At 42.9% G+C, this 17,544-nt stretch overlaps 1 protein-coding gene across 3 annotated transcripts in view; it reads right to left on the bottom strand.

Moving 5' to 3' along the window:
* ubr1 (ubiquitin protein ligase E3 component n-recognin 1) overlaps positions 1-17,544 on the bottom strand; it is a 215,126-nt gene that overhangs the window by 171,093 nt on the left and 26,489 nt on the right. For all 3 annotated transcript variants that reach the window (XM_048537077.2, XM_059649358.1, XM_048537078.2), the window contains exon 5: positions 628-758. In XM_048537077.2, coding sequence (XP_048393034.2) covers positions 628-758 — 131 coding nt within the window. The remainder of the gene's footprint in view (positions 1-627; positions 759-17,544) is intronic.

Below are 17,544 nucleotides of genomic sequence, written 5' to 3'. Positions count from 1 at the left end.
ATGTAATAAATAAATCAGTAAATGATCATTCACTGTTTGAACACATTTAGTACTTTATTCCAGCAAAATGAACTGCTTCTACATTCAACATTTTACTTGTATTCCCGTTTGAAAATGTTTCACACATCAACCTTAGTGGATTTCCTGCAAAGACTTGATAAATCCCTTTTAATCATGCTTTATATCTGTTGTATTATTGCATTTATCACAAAGGTAAGGCACCTTTAAGGCATCTCAATGTGCAATGTCCAGAATAAAAGTCCTTGCCTCATCTTCACTAGTCTCAATGCAATGGAGTCAGTGCACTCTTTAGTTATTGTAGTCAGCCTTGTGTGGTGTTACAACAATGTAATATAGTCATGGCATCAGTTGGTATAAAGGGTAAGTGTCAGTTGGTAAGTTCAAGATCTTAGAACAATGCAAATAGTCAATGTTGTTGATAACTTCAAAACATCTGTCTCAACAAGAACCAAGTCTTCTTCATAAATGTTACAAAGACTAACAAGGACTATGGAAATGATCAGATCATATCAGATTGGTCACAGTGTTTGACCCAAGAAATGTCATCACTATCAATCATTGTAATGCGGCAGCTTGGTGGTATAAGAGAAATTTCTCATCGTATACCTTGGTTGGAGTCCCAACGGCAGCTCTTTATCTTCTGTCCAGATCAACATATCTACGATATACCTGAAGATAATAGTGAACAGTTGCTGGGTTCGTTCAGCCAAACCCACAGGTAACTGGCTTGCAGGATTCTGTGTGAAAACAAATATAATGCTCAGAATGCATTGAGGTGTAAGACTATTTTTTCTAATCACACACTGACACTCCTTTTAATTGTTTTATACTTTTCTGAAAATGAACCGTGTAGGTGTATAACACACAACCTTCTATCTTTTATAAAAATAGAAAATACTGGGAATACTTAGCAAATTGCTAGTATCTATGGAGAGATAAACAAAGTTTATATTTCTTTCATCTTATCTCTGCCGTTACAGAACTTTCTATGCCTCATCCAATAGGTTTTAAATGACAGATCAGTTTCCATGACAAAGACAAAGACAGTCACAGATTTTCTCTTTGTGATCCTCAGTGGAGAATTGAGTCCACAAGTATATAAAGGCAACATGCTATTATCAGCACTACCATGCTCTGCTGAATCCTCCTGTCAAGTTTGTTAGTGTTATTAACCTCATTCCAACTATTTAAATTCACATTAGCATCCTTTCCCAACCCTCTTCGGTTTCATTGTTATATTGACACCATGATTCTCCGTTCAGTTCACACATCAAGCTGACCCCACTCCTTGAATGTTTACTGACATTGGTGATCATACTCTAAATCTATCCATAGAATAGAATGGAATATAATCCATAGAAACAGGCCATTCGGCCCGACAAGTCCACACCAACCCAGACCCATCCCCCTACCCTATCCCTGCAATCCTGCATTTCCCATAGCTAACACACCTAACCTACTTATCCCTGGACACAATTGGTTATTTAGCATGACCAACCCAGCTAGCCTGCATATCTTTGGACTGTGGGAGGAAACCAGAGCACCCAGCTAAAATCCATGCAGACTTGGGGAGAATGTGCAAACTCCACACAGTGACCAAACTGTGCAATCAAACCAGGCTCTCTGGCGCTAACCACCATGCTGTCCCTGCAACCACTGGCTTTGCCACTCCCCATCCAATCTCAATCCATCCAGATTTTACATTAGTCCAACAGTTGCATTCCTAACCCCATCACTACTCCTCTAACCTACTTCAGATTCTTGCAGGCTGGCAATTCTATGCCAAGTCCATCAACTCACTCCACTTCCATACCATGGTCGTTTCCACATCTTGTTGCTGCTCCAAGCAACTACATAGTATTGAGTTCTTTGGAGAAGGAGTCCTAACAGAGTGCGGAGAGAATTCCCACACAACATATTCAGCTGAGTTCTATTATTTCAGCAGAAGGAAAAGGGACACCATTTCAAAATGACAGATCACCCTCTGAGCACAGTGAAGAGGGGAATTATGTTATATAGGCTGTGCAACTTTGTGACCCTATTCCTTAGAAGGTGATGTAGATTGGGTTATTCAATATTTTTAAGGCAGAGGTAGATAGCTTCTTGGCAGGCCATGGAATGAAAAGGTGTTGGGGGGGTGCGTAGATGGGAATACGGAATTGGGAATACAAACAGAACAACCATGAGCTTATTGATTGACGATTAGCACAGAAGGGTCGAAGGGCTTATGCTACTTTTAATTCATATGCTCATATGTTTGAAATGATACCGTGATTTGTTTCCAGCTTGTTCTTTCATTAAAAAGCATAATCACTTTCTATCATCACTCACTAAACACATGTGAAGTGGAGCTTGCTTTTGTGGTTTCACAGCAAATTTGGCATTATTCTTCCTGGAACAAAAAAGCTAAGGGGAAATATGGAAGTGTTCAAAAGTACAAAAAGTTTAATAAAGCAAATGGGAAGAAACTGTTGCCACTAGGTGTGCAGTTAACCAGATGACAGAATTAAGACACACCCAAAGTACCAGAGAAAACAGGAGCAATTCTTTTTTAAAAATTGAGAGTTATGACAATCCGGAAAGTACTTCAAAGCAGCAAGATGGAAGGCGATTCATAAGTAACTGTCAAAAAGAATTAATAAATAGAAACATAGAAAACAGGTGCAGGAGTAGGCTATTCAGCCCTAAAGCTGTTCTCCCATTCAGTATGATCATCCAACTGAGCACTCTGCCACATTTGGTCAAATTTACAATGCCAAGTTTTGACTGAATTTTTCAGGCTGCAATTACCCAATTGAGTTAGGCTTGGAGTATTGGTGTGGAAATATTATGCCATTAAATTATTTCATAATAACATAAAAGCCAATAACATAAAAGTGTGAGGATGCCAAGATCTGAAGCAAGAACAATGTGTTGGAGAAACTTAGCCAATCTGGCAGTACCTGTTCAGAGTTAATATTTAGGTCCAATACAAATCATCTTCGGAACTCCAAACTGTTCACCTTATTGCAGCAATATCAACTTGCATTTATACAATGTCATGGGACATGGTGGCTCAGTGGTTAGCACTGTTCCCTCACGGCACTAGGGACCTGGGTACAATTTAACCCTCGGGTGAGCATGGAGATTGCACGTTCTCCCAGTGTCTTAACTGTTTCCTTCATGTGTTCTGGTGCCCCCCCCACCCCCAATGATCCGAAGGCTAGGTGGATTTTCCATGTGAAATGCAGGGTTATAGGGAATGGTCGGATGGGAAGCTGTTCGGATGGGTCAGCGTGGACCTGATGGGCCGAATGCTTCCATGCTGCGCGATTCTAATGATTAATATAATATTAATAATATTCCCTTCATGAGTGTACAGTGAGTGATGACTAGGAAGTGATTCTGCTTTTTAATGAAAGTGTTAGTAGACTTTGACACAAAGAGGCACTGAGTTAAAACAACCAAAAGCTTAATTGAAGTGATTTGAGCAGCTTCTTAATGAAGAGGTGGAAAAGTTTCAGGAGGGAATTCCATCATGTCATTTTTCTAACTGGTCTTACAGTGTTGTAAGGAAGAAACAAATCTCTACATACACCAAGAAGCAAATTCCTTTTGGTTCAATCTAGGTTTTACACAGAAGGGGGAATGACAAATAGTTGAAAGCACAAGCAAGAGAAAGAGAGTGCCCAAGGGAGAAGGAAAAAAGATATGATGATGCATTCTGCCAGCTCCAGTATCAAAACTCCCTCGACTCATACCAGAAGATCATGATATTCAATCCCACTCTAGAAACTCCAGCACATACTCAGACTGACATTCCCAAGCCTCCAACTGAGACTGTTTGCACTGTCAGACCTGTCAACTTTTAGATGAGACATGAATACTGAGAAACTCTTTTTTACTGAAGAGTGACACAAATATTATCAGATGACCAAACAGAAGAAACCACATCAGAATTATACCTAGTTTTCTCATACAACTAGGACAATTAGCCTTTTACTATTTTGTACTTAAATTTTACCGAAACTGACCAAGTAGTTTAAGCAAGTGGCAGTCAAATTGAATTGCACAATGTTCCTACCTATGTATCTGATACGACGAGAGGAGTTGCAAAGAGTGCAAATGCAGTATATCCTATGCTATATAACAACTGGTTATGCAAAGGAGGTATATACAAAGCTGATTCAAATTCTCAAAAATTGCAAACTGAAAAAGCATGTGTCGTATCATGTAATCTATTTGGCCTGGGAAACGTTTACATGACATTGTTATTCTGGGAAGTGTTCCAGGAAAATCTGATTCAATCACAGCAGATGGCTCCAGTTTATTACAGTAGTGTACTTCAACTCTGGAACACAAATTCCTTATAGTACAAAATAACATGCAAAAATAAACATCCAATAATTGTGCAGTGAATTGTCAGAAACAGACTTGTACTTCAGATTTCAGTGCCTGGAACCCCTCTAATATGGTTAAGATAAAATATGAAAGTGCATGCAGCCTTTGAAATCTAATTACTGAACTCAATTACTCAGAAGAACAACAAGAATCAATCATCCAGAATTACTGCAAAGCTGATCATTTAAATTAAGTTAAAACCTTATTTTAGCACAAATCTGGCTTAGCGGTCCCGGCACTATCCTGGCTATGTCTGCCTTTTTGTGCGGTTTGTGAAACATTGCTTCTTCCATTCCTATTCTGGCCACCTTCTTCAACTGTCCTTTTCTGGTACATTCTTCACTGTATTGATGTCACTTTAGTCTCATCTGAAACTGGTACAATTAAGCAATTTTGCTTCATTATTTCCACCCTTCTCTCACTTTTAATTAATTTATAGGATGTGGGGTTGCTACTAGCATTCCTTACCCACCTCTCATTGCCCTTGAGAAGATGGTGGCATACTACCTTCTTGAGCCATGTGCTGTAGATAGACCCAGAATAACGCCTACACTGGGTTGACCAAATGCACAATGGGTAACTGTTGTGACGCTGTTTGGTCCACAAGCACAAACACAACCCTCCAGTCACTTGTCATTTTAAATCACTACTTTTCTTTCATACTCTCAGTGCTATCCTATGTCTTCTGCTGCTTTCTGGTAGGGAACAGCACGTCATCTTCTGGCTAGGCACTTTACAGCCTTCAGGACTCAATATGGAGAACTTCAGACCATAAACTGTGCACTTCCATGTTGTTTCACCCTCATCATCTTCACCACCCACTCCCACCCCCACCACATACACAGAGGATGGTTTTCTTGGTTTTGCTTTTAGCAGAGCTAAAGTATATTCTGAGGGTAACAAGTACAGCGGATCATTCTCTCTTCTCTACAATCATTACCATTTTACTTTGTCTTATCTTCTGTGACATACATGATCTCTAATCTCCATCGCACTCTCACTTTCCCCAAACAATTTCTTCTGTTCCGTCTCCTTCCCTCACCTTTTTCTACAGTATAAAACATCAGTTTTCCACCAAAAGAACTGGACGCTGTAAATCAGGAACAAAAACAAAGTTGCTGGAAAAGTTCTGAGGAAGGGTCACTGGACCGAAATGTTAACTGTTTTCTCCTCCATAGATGCTGTCAGACCTGCTGAGCTTTTCCAGCAGCTTTGTTTTTGTTATCACTTTTCCACCTCTCTCTTCATGTCTGAAGAGTCGTACTAAAGTAGAAATGTTAACATTACTTTTTTTCTCTCCACAGATACTGACAATCCCACTGAGATTCTCCAGCACTTCCTGTTTTTCTCATGGGTCAGAGGTTTCTCTTTCAAAAGACACTCAGCTAAATATAATTTACTGGTAGCAGAGGCTTTGGAAATTCAGGCTTCTTTAGATGCTATGCTTATTTAATTACTTTTAGGATTGGTAATAAATCATTCTGGAGTAACTTAGTGAATGCTCCCTTATACCCCAAAAGTTACTTTCAAATTTGCCAGCAGGATTCCCTTTTTTTTTAAAACCTTCAATCTTTGGTGGTGGTGGTGGTGGTTTTTTTTTGGGTGGCAGGGGCTGGTGCTATCAACAGGGTTGGGAAGATGTTCCTCAAACAGAATTCTTCGGGCAGCATGGTTGGCATTGCTACCTCACAGCACCAGGAACCCAGGTTCAATTCCAGCCTCAGGCAACTGTATGTGGAGTCTGCACATTCTCCCTGTGTCTGTGTGGGTTTCTGCCAGTTGCTCCAGTTTCCCTTCTCAGCCCAAATTCTGCAAGTTAGGTGAACTGGCCATGCTAAATTGTCCATAGTGTTCAGTGATGTGCAGGTTAGGTAGGGGAAATATAGGGATGGGTCTGTGTGGGATGCTCATAAGAAGAGTTATGTGGACTTTGAGCTGAATGGCGTGTTTCCACACAGTGGGGATGAGATGTTAATGGGTTAACATCCCATGAAATTTTATTGAACATAGAAAAAGTACAGCACAGTACAGGCCCTTCGGCCCACGATGTTGTGCCATGGAATAATCCTAATCCAAAAACAAAATAACCGAACCTACATTCCCCTCAATTCACTGCTGTCCATGTGCATGTCCAGCAGTCGCTTAAATGTCACTAACGGCTCTGCTTCCACAACTACCACTGGCAAAGTATTCCATGCGCTCACAACTCTCTGGGTGAAGAATATGTTCCTTCTCTCCTCATACAGGGGTACGTGAACACTGTCTCAAATTCCTGCCTGAATGGGATTGGGTGTGAAACATGTGTAGGGGTGTCAGACATCTGTTAGCACAAAGCTCTAATCTTCATGGATCTACCCCAACACTGCCACCTACCCCTGTTTCTGCTGAAACGGCCAGGTCAGTGACCTTTGATCAAGCCAGGCAGTTGTCACCACTTGAAATCGCGGCCTGTCGATATCTCACACTTTGTGACGATCAAAGCTGTATCCTGTTCTCAGACGTACTACTTGTTTTATGTATCTGCCAATTCCAAGGGTACAAAAGCGGGGACTGTCCCCTGTTCATGATACTCAGCACTGTGCTGGGTTGCATACAGCAATCCTCCACAACTTGTACTTGCTTATTAATAAAGGATTGTGTTTTTGTAACCAGATCAGTGTCTTGGTCTTGCAACAAGTCCATGAGGGTCTCTGAAAAACGAACCTAACAGGGATTCCATGAGATTCCATTCTATGAGAAATACCTAGTTTAGGTCATCTATGCTAATGAATCCAGGAAGATATCAACAGCAGACTAGAAGTTGTAATCTAGATATGTCCTGCCCCACTGTCAAGGCAGACTGGGCAGAGGTGGCAGCGGTTGGATACAGTCCAGAGGGTGTTGCCCTCGGAGTCCTCAGCATTGATTCCAGGTCCCATGATGACAACGGGTTAAACATGGGCAAGGAAGCCACCTGATTATCTCATACTGACCTCGCTCTATTGATGAATCAATCCTCCTCCAAGTTGATCAACACTACCAGACAAGAACAGAGGATGGCAAGGGCACAGAATATATCCCGAGTGGACATGTTGAATGTCCACTAAGTGTGGCTTGGTTACAATACTAGTGACTAAGCTGTTCATGTTAAAAGGTCAACTCTACTAGACTGGTGGTGCAGCAGGTGGTGAGAAGAACCAACAAAAAAATAAAAAAAATTTTTGACTTCATCCTCACTAACCTGCCTGCCACAAGTGAATCTCCCCATGACAGTATTAGTAGGAATAACCATTACATAATTCTTGCAGATATCAAGCCCTATTTTCACATTGAGAATTCCTACCATTGCATTGTGTGGTACAACTGCTGTGCTTTGAATGGTCTTTGAACAGATCTAGCAACTGAAGAACGTGAGATGCTGTGGGCTATCAACAGCAGAACTGTACTGCAACACAATCCATAACCTCATGGCTTGGCATGTCCCCCGTTCAAGAGAGGGCATGCCAGGAGCAGCACTAGGCATATCTAAAAATCTGCATCAACCTGGTGGAGGTACAACACAGAACCATTTGCTTGCATGGAGTAAATAATAGGCAGAGCAAAGTGATTTCAAAACCAACAGATCCAATCTAATATCTGACCTTTCAGTCAAAAATGGCAGCGCACAACTAAACAACTCACTGGAGCAAGCAGCTCCACAAATATTTCCATTCTCAATGATGGGGGAGCCCAGCACATCAGTGCAAAAGACGGAAGCATCTGCACCATTCTTCAGCCAGAAATGCTGAGTAAGCTCATGCTAACTTGCATCTCAGCACCTGCCGGACTCTCTGCCGTGACCCTACGTCATTTCTATAACTGTGTCAAGCCATCCTTGACCTAGATTCTGGCAAGCAATGTCAAAGGTGAAATTATGGAGACCAGTGATGATAGTTGTATGTAACTCCCTTATTTCACTGTTGATTGGGTCCACTGTAGACAACAGCAAGGCGGTGGAGGCAAGATGACGGTACATCCTGAACTCAGGACTGATGGATTCTCTTTAACTTCCATATTTATTTTCTTTCTTATTTTTTTAAAACTATTCAAAATGGTAGTGGATCACGGCGACAGTGGAAAAGCTTTTCACCGCATTTTACTGTTTTTCCTCACTGCTGTAAAATACATGTTAGCAAGTTTTGAAAGATTTGCAGCTCAGGTTGAAGTTCTGGATGTAAGTTTGCTCGCTGAGCTGGAAGGTTCGTTTTCAGACGTTTCGTCACCATTCTAGGTAACATCATCAGTGAGCCTCTGGTGAAGCGCTGGTGTTATGTCCTGCTTTCTATTTATCTGTTTAGGTTTCCTTGGGTTGGTGATGTCATTTCCTGCGTTAGTGATGTCATTTCCAGTTCTTTTTCTCAGAGGGTGGTAGATTGGCTCCAAATCAATGTGTTTGTTGATGGAGTTTCAGTTGGAATGCCACACTTCTTGGAATTCTCCTGCGGGTCTCTGTTTGGCTTGTCCTAGGATGGATGTGTTGTCCCAATCAAAGTGGTGTCCTTCCTCATCTGTATGTAAGGATACTAGTGATAGTGGGTCATGGCTTTTTGTGGCGAGTTGATGTTCATGTATCCTGGTGGCTAGTTTTCTGCCTGTTTGTCCAATGTAGCGTTTGTCACAGTTCTTGCAAGGTATTGATTTGGAGCCAATCTACCATCCTCTGAGAAAAAGAACAGGAAATTACATCACCAACGCAGGAAATGACATCACCAACCCGAGGACACCTAAACATATAAATAGAAAGCAGACATAACACCAGCGCTTCACCGGAGGCTCACTGATGATGTTACCTAGAATGGTGATGAAATGTCTGAAAACGAACCTTTCAGCTCAGCGAGCAAACTTACATCCAAAATACACATGTTAATAAAATCATTCATTCATTTGGAAGGAAAAGGGCAACAGATAAATGGAAATACCCGCAAGATCCCCTCCAAGCCACTCACAATCATGACTTGGAAATAGATCAGTTCGCCTTCAGAGTCGATAGGTTATAAGTCCAAGAACATCTTCCCCAACAGGATAGAGCAGGGTCAGGAATGGATGTTGCAGGTTCCAGGGTTTAGATCTTTCTTTAAGGTCAGGGAAGGTGGTAAAAGAGGGGGTGTGTGGCTTTGTTCGTCAAGGACAGTATAACAGCAGCTGAAAGAACCTTTGATGAGGCCTCGTCTACTGAGGTGGTATGGGCTGAGGTTGCCGAGGAAGGTTTGTCGACTGAGTCAGTATGGGTGGAAGTTAGGAACAGCAAGGGAGCAGTCACCTCACTGGGGGTTTTCTACAGACCCCCACATAGCAGTGGGGAGATCGAAGAATTAATTGGCCGGCAGATTGTTGAAAAGTGCAAACGTAGCAGGGTTGTTGTTATGGGTGACTTCAACTTTCCCAATATAGATCGGAACCTCCTTAGTGCAGATGGTTTGGATGGAGCCGTTTTTGTCAGGTGTGTTCAGGAGGGTTTCCTCACTCAGTATGTGGACAGGCCAACGAGGGGGGAGGCCATTTTGGACTTGGTGCTCGGCAATGAGCCAGGACAGGTGTCAGATCGCATGGTGGGAGAACACTTTGACGACAGTGACCACAACAGCCTCACATTTACCACAGCCATGGAAAGGGAAAGGAGCAGTTACCAGGGGAAGATATTTAACTGGGGTAAAGGAAACTATGACGCTATCAGACAGGAGTTGGGAAGTACAGATTGGGAGCAATTGTTCCACAGAAAGGGCACAGCAGACATGTGGAGGCTGTTTAAGGAGCAGTTGTTGCGAGTGATGTATAAATTTGTTCCTCTGAGACAGGTAACAAGGCATAAGATTAAGGAGCCTTGGATGACGGGTACAGAGGTGCTTTGAGTCAAAAAGAAAAAGGCAGCGTATGTAAGGTGGAGGAAGCACAGGTCTAGCACAGCTTTAATTGCAGGCTTGCTTGGAAGGAGCTCAAAAGTGGACTGAGGAGGGGGCACGGAAAAGGCTTGGCAGGAAGGACGAGGGAGAACCCAAAGGTATTTTAGTCATACATGAAGAATAAGAGAATGATCAGGGAGAAGGTAGGGCCGATCAGGAATAGCGTAGGGAACTTGTGCGTGGAGTCTGAGCAGATAGGGGAAGCCCTAAATGAGTTTTTTGCTTCGGTTTTCACGAAGGAAAGGGACCTTGTTGTGAATGAGAACTTTGAGGAGCAGGAAAACAGGCTTGAACAGATCAAGATTGAGGAAGTTGATGTGCTGGAAATTTTGGCAAACATTAAGATTGATAAGTCCCCAGGGCCAGACCAGATTTATCCTAGGTTGCTCCTGGAAGCGAGAAAGGAGGTGCTAAGCCGCTGGCGAAGATCTTTGCTTCCTCACTTTCCACGGGAATCGTACCGGAAGATTGGAGGGAGGCAAATGTTGTTCCTCTTTTCAAGAAAGGGAATAGGGAAATCCATGGAAATTACAGACCAGTCAGTCTTACATCTGTGGTCAGCAAGGTTTTGGAAAAAATTCTGAGGGATAGGATTTATGACTATTTGGAAAAGCATAGCGTGATTAAAGGGAGTCAGCATGGCTTTGAGAGGGGCAGGTCATGCCTCGCAAATCTTGTTGAGTTCTTCGAGGAGGTCACGAGACAGGTTGACGAGGGTCGAGCAGTGGACGTGGTGTACATGGACTTCAGCAAGGCATTTGATAAGGTTCCCCACGGCAGGCTCATTGTGAAAGTCAGGAAGTATGGGATACAGGGTGATTTGGCTGTCTGGATTCAGAATTGGTTGGCTGACAGGAGGCAGAGAGTGGTTGTAGATGGTAAGTATTCTGCCTGGACGTCAGTGCTGAGTGGTGTCCTGCAGGGCTCTGTTCTTGGGCCTCTGCTCTTTCTAGTTTTTATAAATAACTTGGATGAGGAGGTTGAGGGGTGGGTTGGTATGGTTGCTGATGACACAAAGGTTGGAGGTGCCATTGACAGTATCGAGGGCTATTGCAGGCTTCAGCGAGACATTGACAGAATGCATAGCTGGGCTGAGAAATGGCAGATGGAGTTCAACCTGGATAAATGCAAAGTGATGCATTTTGGAAGGTCGAACTTAAATGCTGAACATAGGATTAAAGGCAGGATTCTCGGTAGAGTGGAGGAACAGCGGAATCTTGGTGTTCAAGTGCATAGCTCCCTCCAAGTTGCCACCCAAGTGGATAAGGTTGTTAAGAAAGAATATGGTCTTTTGGCTTTCATTAACAGGGGGATCGAGTTTAAGAGCCGCGAGGTTATGCTGCAGCTCTACAAAACCCTGGTGAGACCACACTTGGAATATTGCGTCCAGTTCTGGTTGCCCTATTATAGGAAAGATGTGGAGGCTTTGGAGAGGGTGCAAAGGAGGTTTACCAGGATGCTGCCTGGACTGGAGGGCTTGTCTTACGAGGAGAGGTTGACTGAGCTCGGACTTTTCTCTCTAGAGAGAAGGAGAAAGAGAGGTGACCTGATTGAGGTGTACAAGGTAATGAGAGGCATGGATAGAGTCGATAGCCAGAGACTTTTCCCCAGGGTAGGATTGACTGCCACAAGGGGTCATAGTTTTAAGGTGTTAGGCGGAAGGTATAGAGGAGACGTCAGAGGGAGGTTCTTCACCCAGAGAGTTATGAGCGCATGGAATACTTTGCCAGTGGTAGTCGTGGAAGCGGAGTCATTAGTGATATTTGAGCAATTGCTGGACATGCACGTGGACAGCAGTGAATTGAGGGGAACGTAGGTTAGGTTATTTTATTTTTGGATTCGGAATATGCCACGGCACAACATCGTGGGACGAAGGGCCTGTACTGTGCTGTACTTTTCTATGTTTTATGTTCTATGTTCTATAACAGCACTATGGGTCTACTTAAAACAAAAGACTATGGCAGTTTGAGAAGGTAGCTCATCACCACCACCTCAAGGTGGACAATAAATACTGTCCCAGCCAGCATTCCTGCCATCCAATGTGTGCCAAAAACCAAAATCAGGAATTGGTTGAAGGCATGGGCTGGTGGAAAGACTATGGGGCTTGACAACATTTACGCAATAGCAACAGTACTGAAAACCTGTGGTCAAAAAAACTTGCCACATCCTTAGCCTAGTTGGTCACATTCAACTTTTACATGTCAGTGATCAGGCAATGTGGAAAACGCACATAAAATGAATATAGAACACAGAACATTACAGCACAGTACAGGCCCTTCGGCCCTCGATGTTGTGCCAACCTATCATACCGATCTCAAGCCCATCTAACCTACACTATTCCATGTACGTCCATATGCTTGTCCAATGACGACTTAAATGTATCTAAAGTTGGCGAATCTACCACCATTGCAGGCAAAGCGTTCCATTCCCTTACTACTCTCTGAGTAAAGAAACTACCTCTGACATCTGTCCTATATCTTTCACCCCTCAATTTAAAGCTATGCCCCCTCGTGCTCGCCGTCACCATCCTAGGAAAAAGGCTCTCCCTATCCACCCTATCTAACCCTCTGATTATTTTATATGTTTCAATTAAGTCACCTCTCAACCTTCTTCTCTCTAATGAAAACAGCCTCAAGTCCCTCAGCCTTTCCTCGTAAGACCTTCCCTCCATACCAGGCAACATCCTAGTAAATAGCGAGTTTTGAGAAGATTTGTAGCTCAGGTTGAGGTTCTGGATGTGAGTTTGCTCGCTGAGCTGGAAGGTTAGTTTTCAGACGTTTCGTCATCATTCTAGGTAACATCAGTGAGCCTCCGACGAAGCGCTGGTGTTATGTCCCGCTTTCTATTTATCTGGTTAGGTTTCCTAGGGTTGGTGATGTCATTTCCTGTTCTTTTTCTCAGGGGGTGGTAGATTGGCTCCAAGTCAGTGTGTTTGTTGATGGAATTTCGGTTGGAACGGTTCCGGTTCCATCAACAAATGCATTGACTTGGAGCCAATGCGTTTGTTGATGGAACCGGTACCGTTCCAACCGAAATTCCATCAACAAACACACTGACTTGGAGCCAATCTACCACCCCCTGAGAAAAAGAACAGGAAATGACATCACCAACCCTAGGAAACCTAACCAGATAAATAGAAAGCGGGACATAACACCAGCGCTTCGTCGGAGGCTCACTGATGTTACCTAGAATGATGACGAAACGTCTGAAAACTAACCTTCCAGCTCAGCGAGCAAACTCACATCCAGATCCTAGTAAATCTCCTCTGCACCCTTTCCAAAGCTTCCACATCCTTCTTATAATGCGGTGACCAAAACTGTACGCAATACTCCAAGCGCGGCCGCACCAGAGTTTTGTACAGCTTCACCATATCCTCTTGGTTCCGGAACTCAATCCCTCTATTAATAAAAGCTAAAACACTGTATGCCTTCTTAACAGCCCTGTCAGCCTGGGTGGCAACTTGCAAGGATCTGTGTACATGGACACCAAGATCTCTCTGCTCATCTGCACTGCTAAGAATCTTACCATTAGCCCTGTACTTTGCCTTCCGGTTACTCCTACCAAAGCGCAGCACCTCACACTTGTCTGCATTAAACTCCATTTGCCACCTCTCAGCCCAGCTTTGCAGCTTATCTATGTCTCTCTGCAACCTACAGCATCCTTCGTCACTATCCACAACTCCACCGAACTTAGTGTCGTCTGCAAATTTACTAACCCATCCTTCTACGCCCTCATTGTGGTCATTTATAAAAATGACAAACAGCAGTGGACCCAACACCGACCCTTGCGGTACACCACTAGTAACTGGTCTCCAGGATGAACATTTCCCATCAACTACCACCCCCTGTCTTCTTTCAGCAAGCCAATTTCCGATCCAAACTGCTATATCTCCCACAATTCCATTCCTCCGCAATTTGTACAATAGCCTATTGTGGGGAACCTTATCGAACGCCTTGCTGAAATCCATATACACCACATCAACCGGTGTACTCTCATCTACCTGTTTGGTCACCTTCTCAAAGAACTCAATAAGGTTTGTCAGGCACAACCTTCCCTTCACAAAACCGTGCTGACTATCCCTAACCAATTTTTTCTTTTCTAGATGATTATAAATCCTACGCCTTATAACCTCTTCCAACACTTTACCAACAACTGAAGTAAGGCTCACTGGTCTATAATTACCAGGGCTGTCTCTACTCCCCTTCTTGAACAGGGTAACCACATTTGCTATCCTCCAGTCATCTGGCACTATTCCTGGAGACAATGACGAGTTAAAGATCAATGCCAAAGGCTCGGCAATCTCCTCCCTGGCTTCCCAGAGGATCTGAGGATAAATCCCATCCGGCCCAGGGGACTTATCTATCTTCACCTTCTGAAGGATTTCTAATACCTCTTCCGTGTGAACCTCAATCCCACCTAGTCTAGTAGCCTGTATCTCAGTATTCTCGACAACATTGTCGTTTTCTAGAGTGAATACTGTTGAAAAATATTCATTTAGCGCTTCCCCTATCTCATCTGACTCCACACACATCTTACCACTACTATCCTTGATTGGGCCTAATCTTACTTTCGTCATTCTTTTATTCCTTAAATACCTATAGAAAGCCTTAGGGTTTACCCTGATCCTATCCGCCAACAACTTCTCATGTCTCCTCCTGGCTCTTCTGAGCTCTCTCTTTAGGTCCTTCCTGGCTACCTCGTAGCCCTCAAGTGCCCTAACTGAGCCTTCACATCTCATCCTAACATAAGCCTTCTCTTTCCTCTTGACCAGAGATTCCACCTCCTTCGTAAACCACGGCTCCCGCACTCTACAGCTTCCTCCCTGTCTGACAGGTACATATTTATCTAGGACACACAGGAGCTTTTCCTTGAATAAGCTCCACATTTCTACTGTGCCCATCCCCTGCAGTTTCCTTCCCCATTCTATGCTCCCTAAATCTTGCCTAATCTCATCGTAATTGCCTTTCCCCCAGCTATAACTCTTGCCCAGTGGTATACACCTATCCCTTTCCATCACTAAAAGTAAACATAACAGAATTGTGATCGCTATCACCAAAGTGCTCACCTACTTCCAAATCTAACACCCGGCCGGGCTCATTACCCAGTACCAAATCTAATGTGGTTTCACCTCTTGTTGGCCTGTTTACATACTATGTCAAGAAGCCCTCCTGCACACTCTGGACAAAAACTGACCCATCTATAGTACTCGAACAGGTCAAATCCAATCCAGCCAATTCATTCTTATTCAACTCTCAATCATTAGTAAAGTCATGGGCAGAGTCATTTACAATGCTATCAAACCATACTTTCAAAGGAATAAGCTGCTCAGTTTGAGTTCTGCATGCTGAACTGAGATGTTAGCCTTTTGAGATTTATGCACAAGGACTCCCAAATTCCTCTATGCCGTAGTTTCCTGTAGTCTTTCTCCGTGTAAATAATATTAAACTCCTCTATTTTTCTCATCAGCTGTATACCCTCACATTTTCCCACACTACATTCTACTGCCAAATCTTTTTCCACTCGCTTAACCTGTCTCTAACCCGCTGTATGCTGTCACCCTAGAACTTACCTTTCACCTATTTTTATACAGCCCTCAAACTTGGTTTCATGACATTCAGCTTGTTCATTCAACTCATGTGTATATTTTAAATAATTTTGGCCCCAGTACTGATACCACTGATTACAGATTATTATCCTGGAAATGCCCCTCATCTCAACTCATTGTCTTTTATCAGTTATTTTCTGTCCTTGTTAATATACTCTCCCTATCACCACAGGCTACATCTCAAGAGCCTAATATATAGCACATTTGGGTAAATACTTTTAAGGGAAAATATCTGCGAAGGTACAGGAGAACAACAGTGGAATGTGACTAAGAATAGCTATTTCAATAAATTAGCTGCACAAGCTTGAACAACATCCAGCTGAACCATATGATTCCATGCTCACGTTTTGCAATTATTCCCTGAATGCCGGAAGGATCTTATGGAGCTGTGGTAGCACCTCTACCGTCTGGGCCAGATTTGGGTTCAAGTCCACCTGCCACACAGGTATGTTTGAACAGGTTGATTAAAAATAACAAATTCTGACTCTAAACTGACAGTGATGGGCAGCTGGTTAGGCCCAAGAGTCTAAGTTTGAATGTTCTTATAGTCAGGAATTTTCAGTGACGGGCAGTCAAGTCAATCTTCCTTCCTGAGCCAGAAATAAAATTCAAACACTGGCAGCCAAGCAACGTTCAAAGATGGTTCAAGCAACATTATGGTTATCAGTAACTGAAAAGGATCCATGGCATAAAATCTAACCTTAGAAATAGCTCTCAACATCCAGTGGAAAAAGTCCATCCATAAAGTGAAAAGATATCAAATCCAAGTATCACTCCGTTAAAACGGAGAAGGAAATTAAGCAAACCAAATGCCAACCAAAAACTAAACATAAAATAAGGCAAGTCATACAGTCATTGAGATGAATAGCACAGAAACAGGCACTTTAATCCAACATGTCCATGCTGACCAACTATTCCCAAATTAATCTGGTCCCAGCATTTGGCCAGTCCCCATTAACAGCTATTCACTCTTCTATCCTAATCGTTATCCGCTTGTCTGTCCAACTATTCTTCTCTCTCTTTGGGCTCTATCTCCAGCTATCATTAACCAACCCCCAAAACCCTACCTTCTGCATAAAAACTGACATTTTCCAAGTTGCCATTATTTCGGAAGGTCACAAATCTGAAACATTAACTCTGATTTCTCTCCACAGTTGGTGCCAGACTTGTTGGAAGTTTGAGCAATTTCTGTTTATATTCCATAGACAATGTCTACTACTCTACTTTCAATCTCCCTCATCACTTGTTCTAAAATTCAATTATGCTAGTGAGACACGATTTCCCACAGACAACACCACACTGACTTTCCCTAATTCCATGTCTTTCCAAATAGAGGTAAGTATTAGGGATCAGAAGATCGTCACAACTTTCCGAGGAACAATAATCTATCAAACTAATAAAAACTGTGACAAATGGTGCTCTAGCTTTCCAGTATGTTGATAGAAATAATTAAGGAAAACATCAAGAAGAGTGAAGAGCTGGAAAGGTAATCAATACAGGTATATCTCTGTGTTTATCTCCAACTACCAGCTCCTACAAACAGCTGTCAGTAAAAGATCTGGCAGTTTTACCTTTATACGGGAGTAAACCACATTATCACCTTGCTTTAAGCAGCTACTG

This window comes from Stegostoma tigrinum, chromosome 10 (assembly GCF_030684315.1).
Source record: "Stegostoma tigrinum isolate sSteTig4 chromosome 10, sSteTig4.hap1, whole genome shotgun sequence".
Lineage (NCBI taxonomy): Eukaryota > Metazoa > Chordata > Chondrichthyes > Orectolobiformes > Stegostomatidae > Stegostoma > Stegostoma tigrinum.
This window is presented reverse-complemented; position numbering and strand designations above follow the sequence as displayed.